Genomic DNA, 12,794 nt, shown 5'->3' with positions numbered 1-12,794 from the left:
TCTGTAGGACATAAGTTTTTACATTTTAAAGTTTTTAATGCATTCTTCACCTATGTGGTGGATAAATCAAACTAATAATACAATTTGATGAACAGTGTGTAATGCTGATAGATGCCTTCAGTCTCTTTGGCATATCCCCCCAAAAACATCAGAACAATTGGTTCGCCCTATAAAAATGCTCTTGATCCTTTTATGCATTAGTAGCAGTTGAATCCTTTTAGTAGAACTGGTTTGTATATATGCAATATAAGGAAAAAAGCTCTCAGACTGTGCACACAAGGTGTACCAAGTGACATTATCAATTGAGTTTTCATGACCGAAAATAAACTCTTGATACATGTGGAAGCATTACATCAGGCTACTCCTCCAAATTTACTTTGATCAGAGACAGAGAACAGTTGTTCTCTTTTCCCAGAGTATTTCACAGGTCTTATTCCAGTGAAGCAGCCAGTTGAAGGTCTGAGATCATCACCGTTGGTTACTATTAAGATATTGCAATGGGTTTTGGATTGGGAATTTACTAAATAAATGGAGTTTGAATTTTGCACTTAAAATATCATGATAAAAAGAGCTAATATTAATAACATCATTCTACAATCTAGCTGGCTATCAATCTCCTCAAAGCCATGCTAAGTAACATATCTAGATGCATACAGATTTTTAAATGCCTTCCTTATCAATAAATATTTTTTAATATTTAATGCACCTGGAATCTATTAGCTTGTATTTTGTGCTTAGCATAAGTACAACTACTATACACAAACTGCAACATACAATAAAAGCTCTTAATATTTGCAATTCACTGTTTAGTGACTGAATGTGTTCTGTCACTAATGGTTTTTTCCTCCCTTTTTCATATCAAAAATCCTTACATAAAATGCAAATTATGCTGTGCAATGATTTTGTGTTTCCTTGAGTGTTGCCAAGATTACTTATGTATTAAAGCAGCCTCCTTCCCAATGTGTGGACAGCTGGGTCCTGCAGGGAAGTCATCATTCTGTGTTAGCCAAGACAGCTAAGGGAGGTTTAATACTATATATGTTCTGTAGAATGACATCATCGTAAGATCAAAGATGCACTGTTTAAAAAAATATACAAGAGGGAGATCCGACCTTAAAGGACAGATTCGTCCAGGTACCTCACTTCAATAACTTTCTTTACCATTTTGGCAATAATTAAAGACAAAAATGGTTAAGACATAAGTAGTTGTTCTTTTTTCCCCAAAGATGAAAATGCTTGCTGTTGGAATAGAAATATTATGTACCAGCAAAATACCAGCATAAGCAGTGAGATACCAACCAGATTCCTTGTCCACAAATAGTAGTAACTAATCCTAGACTAAAGAGCACTTTCCAATGGAATTCTCTGAATGGATGTGGGATTACCTACGTTTAGACTTGAATCGGCATGAAATATTTACCAACAAAATGTGTTTTAATCAAGTTGTACAAGTGCTCTCAAATTCAGTGAGACCTTGCCAAGAGGTAAGAAAGACTCAGTAGGGCATACAAACAAATGACAGAGTTCTCCTAGGTAACAGTTCACTTAGCAACTCCATCACACAATATAGAAACAGGCAAAAATGGAACATATATTAAATTAATCCAAGGATAAGAATAAATTAGGATATTTCTTGTGGTTATGTTCTTTTCCCGGGAAGTAGGGAACTAATGCAGGAAGCCTAGGTTAAAAATACCAGGAAGAAACTTAGGTTAAAAATTAACCTCAGGAATTGTTACCTAGCCAATGGAACTTACCTTGAGAAGGGACAAAGACATTGATTTTTGGATTGTCTATTAATTCTGATTATGGTAAGGACTAAGATTACTCACTGGAATCTGAAATACCATTGACTGCACCCCAGCAATAAATCCAAGTGAATCACAGAAATACCCCAACCTAAATTTTGAAGTGGATTTGTTTTCAGCATATATAAACATTAACTGGATACTATGGGATATTACATTTTGGAATCTCAAGCTTCTCTTTTAAATGTGTGAACTAGAAAACCAGACTTCTACAGAGCCTCTAGAGTATCTATGTACCTAAATGCTCTTGGTGAGATGCCATTGACTACACAATATAGCTAAGTCAGACATTTAGACAGATCATCTGCAAAAAGAAAAGCATCAGGCTTTAAGCTATATTTAGATAGTAAGGGCCACAGAAACAAAGCAATTTGAGTTCCATGTCCTTATTCTCCCACCCCAACCCCTTCTCAAAAGAAACGTGCAAGTTCTGGTGATTCTACTGGACTGCGGAGGAAAAATTACTCCAAATGATTTGATCAGTTAAAACTACTCAAATCTATATTTAAAAAAATGATGTGGGAAAAACAATCCTGAATTAATACATTACCATCAACTAGGTCACTCTCTAAAAATGGCCTTCTACAGCTCATCAGAAGCAGCTGCTTTGACAAAGCAAGCTGTGCTTCTGGAGACCTACTTATCCACCAGACATTCAGTCTAGTCTTTCATACACAGCTGAGTCACTCTCAGCAAGGGGTGCTGAAAGCTAATTTACTGGTAAGAGTTTGGTATTTACATAGCTAATCATTCTATGACTTTAGGTATGTAAATTTTTCAATTAATTTTAGCAAGAAATAAAAACAAATATAGCACATCAATTCTGAATTGTTTTTGCAATGTAAAGTTATTAATATTAAATAAGATCTATCGTGACAGCAACAAAATCGACCAAAATTAGGACCTATTGTCCAGGGCACAAAATGCAGCACAGAAAACAGTCCCAGGCCCAAACCCAGGGTCTGACATTGTATATACAGAACACAGAAAGAGGTGGGGAGGAACAAACAGTAATGAAATACAGTGGGAGCAAGATTAACTTGCAAGTGTGGATGGTCAATTGAAATAAGGTTGAAGGAAAGAAGTAAGGAGAAGCAAGCAGTGGAGAGGGTGACGTGCATACAAGAAAAATGGAAGCAGGTGTTGGAAAAAATGGGATTAGAACAAAATGCCCATTAGCAGAGGACACTTCAAGCAGAGAAGAGCTGAAGGACTGGCGGTGGAGGGGAGTTAACCTAACAACTACAGTTTTCTGTGCTTTACTTGTTTCTGCAATTCTTCCCACGTGTTTTCTCCCTGCAGTTTCTCACCTAAACCTCAGAATTCCTCAGAATTCATGTCAATGCACCTCCTTCCCCCTGCAGTTATGGAGCTGTGTGACTGTACATATCCCTAACATCCTGTCAAAATACGGTTTAGGTTTTTTCTCTCATACATGACAATTTCAATCATCTTATCCGTCAACACATTTATTCAGCAAAATAGCTGTAAATGAGATAAATTCCAGACTATCTGTGAATACTGTGATAATTAGTTTGTTTCTTCCCTTCATGCTTTTACTTACCAACTTAAAAGTTAATGTTTTCAAGGCCTTTGGATCATCTACTATCTTCTGTAAGTTAGCAGCAACTGTAAAATAAAGTATGAAAAAAATATGATTTACAGAAAATTGCATTCAACATAACATCAAGACTCATGTTGAATCTTCTACTTAATTCTACACACATACATGTCTGTAAATTACCACCTGAATCATTTAATCACTCTCTAGCTATCATTTGAAAGTCAGAGGGAAGTTGGGCTGCCATAAATCCTGCCTCCTTTCGTTTGCAGTCACTGATACTTTGTGACTATGGGAACTGATTCAGGGGAAAAATCTGTCTGAAAACCAAATGATAGAAAAATATAACTACTAATTTTCAGCTTAGTCTAGTCCATAAATTTGCTTAACAATCACACAAATGCAAATGGAAGGAAAATGGGAGAACCACACAGCCAAGGATGAGCTGATGGCTGCTGTGATTTATATCATGTTTCTGCTATAGCGAGTTTCTAGGAGAGGACTGAGCTCACTGTCCCCTCTAACTTCTGCTTCTCCTGGCTGTATGTGTGTGCTTCTGTCCCATTTTTGGGCTGGCATTAGTACCCATGCAGACTCTTGGTGATCTGTTACAGATCACCCAACCAAAAGAAAAATGAGCAAAAATAAGAGAGTGATACAAAAGGAGCTGATCTTCGCAACTACTCTGACAGTAAGCATGACCATGATTTGTGATTTAAAAGCAATGAACAGTTTAACTAGATCTACAGAGCCAGTGTCCAGAGAAGGAAGCTGTATGCCACTACAGAAGTAGCAGGAAGGGAATAATTTACTCCTTGAAAAGAGAGGAGGAGGCAGGAAAATAATAACCCGTTCTTCTATCAAAACATCTAAGCCACACTTTTAATTGCTCGATTTTTTAACAATATTGCTGCCACTAATCTTGACCAAAAAAATTGGCTGCTTTCAGCTTTGCATGTTTACTAAACTTGCTCCCCAGCTTTGCACATAGATCCTGAGCTAACTCAGACCGAATCATTGAGAGCCTTTGTTCAAGACTGACTTATGAGCACAAGATGTCATCAACAGGACATCAGCATGAGATAAAGACTCCACACTTGGCAGAGCTGTTTAGACAAGACTTTTAAAGGAAATAAACAGGTATTAAGTAGAAGACATTTCTTAGTACACCTAGTAGGTAAGTACCATAAAGAAGAGAAGCAAGAAACTAGATGTTCTCCATAAGTAATACTTTTCACAGACTTCATAAGGTGGAAGATATACAGCAAACATTTGAATGTTGAATGTCCCACTGCTACAAACTCAGGTTCCTACTTCCTCCATCTTCTAACATCACGATGATAAAATTTTGACTCCTGCTGTGCCTGATTGTACATGATTCACTGTGTAGTAACAGAAATTGGCCTCACAGGGGGAAGTACAGTATTTGGCAAGGGAATTTAGAAAAGTAAACAATTAGGCCAATCTACCACTGCTAAATGCAAAACAAGTTTTTTGGGATCTCATTTTCTTTATACCATTGAAATGGCACCAAGGGTTGTTTATACACCTGTAACAAATTTGACCCGGGATGTTTGAAGCTAAAAACAACCATTAAAAGCAAGCACAAGGTACATTTTGTAGAGAACACTTTTTGGGGAAAAAATAAATAAATAAAATAAAAAATTAGCCTTCACAGTTAAATGAACTCAACTATAGGCATTGCAATATAAAGTGTTTCTGTTTTTACAGCTTCATTATTCATAATCTTCTTTAGTCATTACAAAAAGTTTTTATTTTAATCACACAATTCACTTCCACAATCAATAAGCCAGTTTTATTGCAATATCTCCTACCTGATAAAATACATGCAAATACAGATAATGCTTTTCATTACAACTAATACTTAGAACCTCATATGTAGGCAAAAAAAGGAATGTTCAGCCTCATAGCTCCTGAAACCAGGATAGAATAGCTTCAATTTTTTATGTCTTAAAAATCTATAAAATAGGATCATGCACTCAACAGCAGCTCTGGTTTATCCAAATCCCTGTAAAACATGTCTTAAAAAAAAAAACAACACCAAAAACAACATAAAAAAGAACAAATTCTCCAGCTAGCTGGCTTCACTGAAATAGAGACACAGTGCTGCAAGACCAGATGGGATTTGGGTCTTAACTCCAAAGAATTCTAACTTCATCTATTATAAAACATTACAAAAAGTTGAGCTTCAAATGCACACTCATCTTCAGGACAGGCAGTCTTTCATTTAATGTTGAGCAGATGTAGAACAACTAAGGCAAGTCAGTGTGCTGCTTGGCTATTCCACCGGAAGGCAAAAACTTCCAGCTGCCCTTACGCAAAAGTTACTGGCAAAGTTACTATTCCTGCACTGGCAAACAGCAGCCCATTATCAGCAAGTGTTTTGATGAACTACCATACAGTGGAAAGCAGCACTGAGGACAAGTAGTATCAACATCTGAATATACCCTAACCTTCCTGCTGATTCTTTACCAGGGAAGAAATTAAAATTTTCAAAGCAAAAATAGCAAAAGACAAACTAGCAATATATGTAAATAGTTAACTCTAATTACTTTTTTGGTTTTTTGTTAATTAAACACCATAACAGAAAGAAGTGTATACCATTCTTCAAAAAAACTGCTTTTCAAAGAACAGTGCTCATTAAAAGGCTACAGGGACACAGTTTTATTTGTTCACTTGTCTTTACTTTTAATGTGAACACAGGCCAAACACTTTTACATATAAAATGCTAGAGAAACATCTGAAGCAAGCATATGAAATATGCTTTATTTTTGCTTCTCTGATGGGCCATAGAGTGGGACATGTTTAATCAAACAGAAGGTTAGGAGGATTTAAGGGAATAATGCCAGATGTTTTCAGGCTATGCTTGAAAATGACAAAGCAGACCTGCAAAGAGTCCAGAATATTAGAATACAAGTTTACATAAAAATAATCACACCTGCAGTTTCCTACAGAGAGATCCTTTCCATTTCAGCTATACACATTCAGCATTTTCCCAGTAAAACTAGTGTTTCACCTGTGACTTCTATTACATTCTGTTTTACATTTTCTGGTCTTTACAGAATGGCAATCAAAATGATTTTGCCAATATAATCTCATTAATCCCATTCAATCAAGCAACTGTGACTGTGAATCCCCCCAAAGGCCTGCTCTTTCTGCAATATCTGAAAGCCTAAGTAATTAACATCAACTAAGAATCATATATGCACATAACTACCTAGCAAAACCATACAGTCCTGTTGGTATAATTTTCATTTTTCTAACTCCTTGGTGTTGTTTGGCTAGGTCTTGTCCCTATACAAGCTGCACAGCCAAGAATTAGAGGTAACCGTCTGAATTTGGATACCTAAGTCTGCATTTCAGGAAACTACTTAAAATATGGTTCATTTTTTTAGAGATGAGACAATCATCATCCTTTTCACCTTAGCGCAAGCCAAAGGTTCTAAGACATCAATAAGTACGTAGCGCTGAGCATCTCTCTGCACCTAAACACCTTGAAGATCTGGGCTCAACTGGTAACTGGAGTCTTTTCGGGCATGATACAGTCAGCTAGGAAAAACAGCAGTAACCCATGGACTGCAGGTGCCCATGGCATCTCCAGTTTAGTTAACTTCCTTTAGAAATAGAGCCCGTGGCACAGGCAGCAGAAGCCATCCAAGCAGTCGAAAGTCCTTCCTGAAAGCCAACCTGCAGTGTCTTCCAATTATTTCTCCAGAAAGTTTAGGGATCTCATCTTAGCTACAATAAAGACATCCTCAAAATAACAAATAGAACAACATACTCTAGAGTGGAATACTCATCCTACTTTAAATGCAATTAAATTATCAGTTGTATTAATATAACTGACTTACCACTCTTACGAATATATTTCTAAAAATTTAGGACTATTACTAAACTTACACAGTTTGGACCACTAAGTATGCAAAGTCTCCTAACAGACACTGATAAATTCATGCCAGACATATGCTCACAACAATAAACAATGTTCCCACATACAAGCAGTTGCTGCTACTGTTCAGCTCTATTCAGAATTACTGATCGCATCAGGCAAGGAAAAGAAACAATCACTTAAGTGGAACTGCTATTAGGCTTTACTGATTAACATCTCCCCCAACTACTAAATTAAGGCTCTTTTCATGAAGGAAAATGATTTACTAGGTTTAAACTCTCTAACAGCCCTAGTACAGTTCACGTATAAAGTTTTAATTTTGCTTAAATACAAAAAATGACCCTAAGGTTTCTAAATGCAGATGAACCCAACCACATCTGCGAACACTGGGGAGCAAAAGAACCACCCCACTGTCACCACCTCTCCCTCCCTCACATTCCTGACAATTCTTCTATTGCAAGTCAGTGAACAAAGTCAATTTAATACAGCAATGCTCTCCCTCAAGTGAAAAGGAGTTTCACTTCAGGAGTTTCTAGAGAGGTAGGAGTCATTCTCTTCACTGATACTTAAATTATATGGAAAAGTGGAGAGCGTTGTAAAATATACGTCTCTGGATTCTACTTTACACCTTATCTCTAAGATAAGTATACTACAAGTTCCTATTGACAAAGCTATTTTTCTTTGAAGTACTCTGAAGTCATGCCTTGGACACTGTACTTCTGAAATTCATAGCAGATTAGTTTGCCCGCAAGCAGCACTAATTGACAATTTCAAATCCTGTTGGGAATTCACTGTTTCTAGAAGGCCTGAATATACTAGACTCAACTTGATTTTGCAGAGTGCTTTCTCAAGATGTTACGGCCATGCTCCTATAAAAGTCAGAAGAAGAAACATGAACAAGATAACTGCAGGAAAAAATTAAGTGGTGATGGAAAAACCTTTGCCAGCAGTAACCTGAAGTAAATAGAGTATACTTCAAATCATGCCTTGGAGCAAAAGCCCTCTTCAAACGTTAGCAGCAGTTAGCACAAAAGGCTTTTTGTTGTTTACAACAATAAATGAGGTGCTGTTCTGCTTTCTTCAGGCAGCTTCTGAAGGACATATAATCAACCTATGCACCACAAATCATTCCAGGTTCTTCTGCAGGTTTTGCTCAGTGACAAACCGCTGTGCCACTCTGTCAAAAGAAGTGTCTGCACTTGCAGAATATGCAATAGGATAAATGTCAAACCCGGTATATAAATATACACAACACAGGCTGCTAATTGCACCAAGCTGTGTGGTGTGGTCAACACGCTGGAGGGAGGGGATGCCATCCAGAGGGACCCTGACAGGCTGGAGAGGTGGGCCCGTGTGAACCGCATGAAGTTCAACAAGGCCAAGTGCAAGGTCCTGCACGTGGGTCGGCGCAATCCCAAGCACGACTATAGGCTGGGTGAGGAATGGATTGAAAGCAGCCCCAAGGAGGAGGACTTGGGGGTATTGATTGATGAGAAGCTCAACATGAGCCAGCAGTGTGTCCTTGCAGCCCAGAAAGCCAACCGTGTCCTGGGCTGCATCAAGAGAGGCATGACCAGCAGGTTGAGGGAGGTGATCCTGCCCCTCTACTCTGCTCTTGTGAGACCCCGCCTGGAGTACTGCGTCCAGCTCTGGGGGCCCCAGTACAGGAGGGACATCGAGCTGTTGAAGCGAGTCCAGAGGAGGGCCACGAAGCTGATCAGAGGGCTGGAGCACCTCTGCTATGAGGACAGGCTGAGAGAGTTGGGATTGTTCAGCCTGGAGAAAAGGCGGCTCCGGGGAGATCTAATTGCGGCTTACCGGTACCTGAAGAGGCCTACAGGAAAGATGGTGAGGGACTGTTTATGAGGGAGTGTAGTGACAGGGCAAGGGGTAATGGGTTCACGCTGGAGGAGGGTCGATTTAGATTAGATGTTAGAAAGGAATTCTTTACTGTTAGAGTGGTGAGGCACTGGAACAGGTTGCCCAGAGAGGTTGTGGAGGCCCCCTCCCTGGAAGTGTTGAAGGCCAGGTTGGATGAGGCTTTGGGCAATGTGGTCTAGTGGAGGCTGTCCCTGCCCGCAGCTGGGGGGTTGGAACTAGATGATCTTTGAGGTCCCTTCCAACCCTAACCATTCTATGATTCTATGTAATAAATAAAAAACCCCCACATAACTACAGTCCTCTACAATGCATATTTATGTAAAATATACTACAAATTACTCTTTACTATATGACAATTTTGGCCAACCACATCAGTTATAATTTTTAATTAAGTGATCCATATAAGCTGAGGTAACAGAACAAAAAAAAGGCCATCTTCAAGATCACAAATAAATATGAGAGAATAATCATACTTTAAGCAGTCTCAAATAGCTGTTTCGCTCCTGTAATGTCACAGGACTCTGCCTTGTTATTTAAAATTCTTAACACAACATGAAACCTAACCCTAATGGCTTCTGAATAGAGAAAACTTCTGGAAAAGTTAAAATTAATGAGACAGTAAATAAAGCTACATGAAGTACAGTAGAACTATTTCCAGTACAATGCCGACCCAGCCAACTGAGCCGGAGCCATCTGGCATAAACACAGACACAAGCAGAATCTAAAGCTTGAGACGGTATTTCTGGGGTGCTCTCACAAGAATAATGATTCATCTGCTTTTCCATTTTGAAAAGAGTGGATGGGGAACTTCTGACAGTATGTTTAGGTTCAACAGTTTTCAAAGCTATTGCATAGTGTAATCCTGAAATTCAGATATGAAGAAACAGAAAACATTATTCAAGCACAAAATTACTGTCACTAAAAAACCCTGAAAAATTATAAGCTCTGAGAAAATGAAAAATATTTTTAATAAGTAAAAAGTGAAATAATTTTTATGTAGTAGTCCAAAACTAAGTCTATAAGAAACAGCCACCTTCAGCTGCTCCCTGCTTCATCAATGGTATTGCTGTTAGAGAGACCAAACTCAAAGCTCCACAGATTTACTGGCTTTCCTGCCGATTGTTCCAAATATTACTTCTTCCCCAACCATAGGCAATTATTTTGCCATTTTCATCTGATACATGGAGTTCTACATAATTAACTGCCTTGGGAGTCTGCTGATTTGAGGATTAATGCTGTATTCTCCTGTATGGGTCTTAGGAAGCAGGATGCCCAAGTGACAGGGAATACTTTTCAATGGAATTATCACTCCTGAAAATTCAAGTGCTGGTAGGGCTTTCCTCCAAAGGGCTGAATTTATTGTGCGCACTCTTGAGGCAATCTCACATATTGCAAGAGGTTCATTACAATATATACAGTCATTTATATTTCATACTACACAGTGGTTTTCCTGCATTTGCAAGTTGATAACAAAATGAAAACTAAGCTTTAAAACCTAGCTAGCACTGGATTACACTATATTATGCAAACAATCAAAGCAATCAACCTTTAGAGCTTCTGGTAACAATTCCTCTAGATCTCTGACTTTCTTATTATTATCTGATAGCTCACAAACTGTCTGTATGAAAGATTAAACGGCTTTTCAAAGAGAGGTCAAAAGGGCTTTTAAGTGCAGTGTGATTCCATTAGTTCACCCATTCAGGATGCTAGTCATAAAATCCCTTTTGTTTATGTTGCTTGAGAACAGCAGCAAGGGAAATATTAAAGCATTTTAAGACCTGTGACAGCTAACTAACAAGTGTTTATTGCTAGAGGACTGCAAGGAGCTAGACACGATTCTTATAAGAAAGAAATAAAAGAAAATAGAAAGATCAACAGCAAGCCTGGCTTCTCTTCTGAGGAAGCTATTGGACAGTGATAAGACAGAAACATTAAAAACATTTAGAAATTTATTATTTATGAAGAGGCTGTCATTAGGAATTTATCAAAGGGAGATTCAGGCTCACAAATTTGTCTGAATTCTCAAAGGATATTGCTGAATCAGTAGACAAAGACAGTGGAAACTATCTCCATTTGAACATTTGATACTTTAATATCCAACAGCTTGATTTGCAGCCTCACAATCAGAAAACACAGCTTAAAGAGGACAGCTACAGGACAACAGAACGCCAAAGCAGTTGTCCCTTGAAAGGAACACTGTGAGACTGAAAAAGGTCTCCTATAGCATCCTTATGAATAGGACTACAATTTCACAGGGCATTTCCCACAGTTTAAAGTAATTATTAAAACCACTTGAGCCCTATGGTTCATATGGGTTCTGAGTCCCAGTATTGTAAACATAGTAAACCCAGGAATGTGTGTATAAAGTACCAGACATGAGGAAGATCTGTACCAAACAAAACCATCCTCATCTCCTAAAGAATGGCCCAACATACAACAATAATAAAGGAGGCAAGCAATACTTCAAATTATGCACAGAATACTCATAGGCACAGGTTGTGAGTACTTAGTGAGTACCAAAATCTGTGCTGATTTAACTCGGGTATTAATTCATTTATTCTATACAGACAACTAATGTCTAGGCTAGTTCACAACTTTTTAGACATTTTTAAGGACATTAACTAGTAGTTTGGCATCCGGGTATCTTGTTCCAAAAAAGGAGAGGAGGAAAAACAGTGGGACGAAAGCTTTAACAAATAACCAGTTATGCTATATTAATCAAGAGTGGAACAGGCAAAGGCCTGGAGGAGACATCAGGGACATATATTCCTGATTGACCTCTGCAGACAAATAAAGACCTTAAATATTTATCCTTGCTTAGAAAAAAAAAAAAAAAGTTTATCGAATAATAGTAGACCTCAGATGTGTTCCCATTAAGATCCATTAACATGGGGTATTAATACCCAGGGCTCACAGACAAAAATTGGAAAACCAAGGACTAAAAAAGTAATACACAAGATTTAATTCTTCTTTAGGTAGCTGATAGAAAAATTCCCACCCAACAGAAGCAGTATATTTTACAAAACAGGAGCACTGTATTAAAATAGAAAATGAAGTAAGTTAGTGCTAGAAATCTACCTATTTCAATTCCAGTAACACATTATTAAACTCCCAATTTTTCAATTATTTAGTATGGATATCTGATCCCAAGGCAAAAGTTTTACATTCTACAATCTGTGAGGGGAAAAAAAAAAAAGAAAAAAGACTGAAATTTTGATAACTTTATATTGATTAAATTAAAATATTAATATAACTGGCACATTGTACCTTTTCCCAGAAACTTAGGAAAAAATAGAAGATTGATATTTCAGATTGATTTCCCTCCCCCCCCAGAGTGTGTGAAGAACACTAAGGCAAACCACCACACATTTAAAACAAAGTGTTATAAAAATGTATGTAGAATATATTTGGATATTTAAATGCTTATCCTTTTCGGACCTTGATTCTGCATGTGTCTAATGGAGTAGATTATCCAGGAAGATGAGGGAGGAGTATACACAGATATCACAATTTCCCCTTCATTTTGAGAAAAGCATTTTGATGATCCTGAGCATTCTAAACCTCAGTCTAGTCTCCAATGAACATTTAAAACAAAAATTTAGACCTGCTGCCCAACATTGCTAGTAGGGATATT

General features: G+C 37.8%; 1 protein-coding gene across 3 annotated transcripts in view; it reads right to left on the bottom strand.

The window, feature by feature from the left end:
• STK39 (serine/threonine kinase 39) overlaps positions 1-12,794 on the bottom strand; it is a 102,095-nt gene that overhangs the window by 2,187 nt on the left and 87,114 nt on the right. For all 3 annotated transcript variants that reach the window (XM_075756747.1, XM_075756749.1, XM_075756748.1), the window contains one exon: positions 3,373-3,437. In XM_075756747.1, the coding sequence (XP_075612862.1) occupies positions 3,373-3,437 (65 nt within the window). The remainder of the gene's footprint in view (positions 1-3,372; positions 3,438-12,794) is intronic.

Source organism: Balearica regulorum, chromosome 6 (genome assembly GCF_011004875.1).
Source record: "Balearica regulorum gibbericeps isolate bBalReg1 chromosome 6, bBalReg1.pri, whole genome shotgun sequence".
Taxonomy (NCBI): domain Eukaryota; kingdom Metazoa; phylum Chordata; class Aves; order Gruiformes; family Gruidae; genus Balearica; species Balearica regulorum.
The sequence above is the reverse complement of the archived record's forward strand: the minus strand, read 5'-3'. Positions and strand labels throughout refer to the sequence as shown.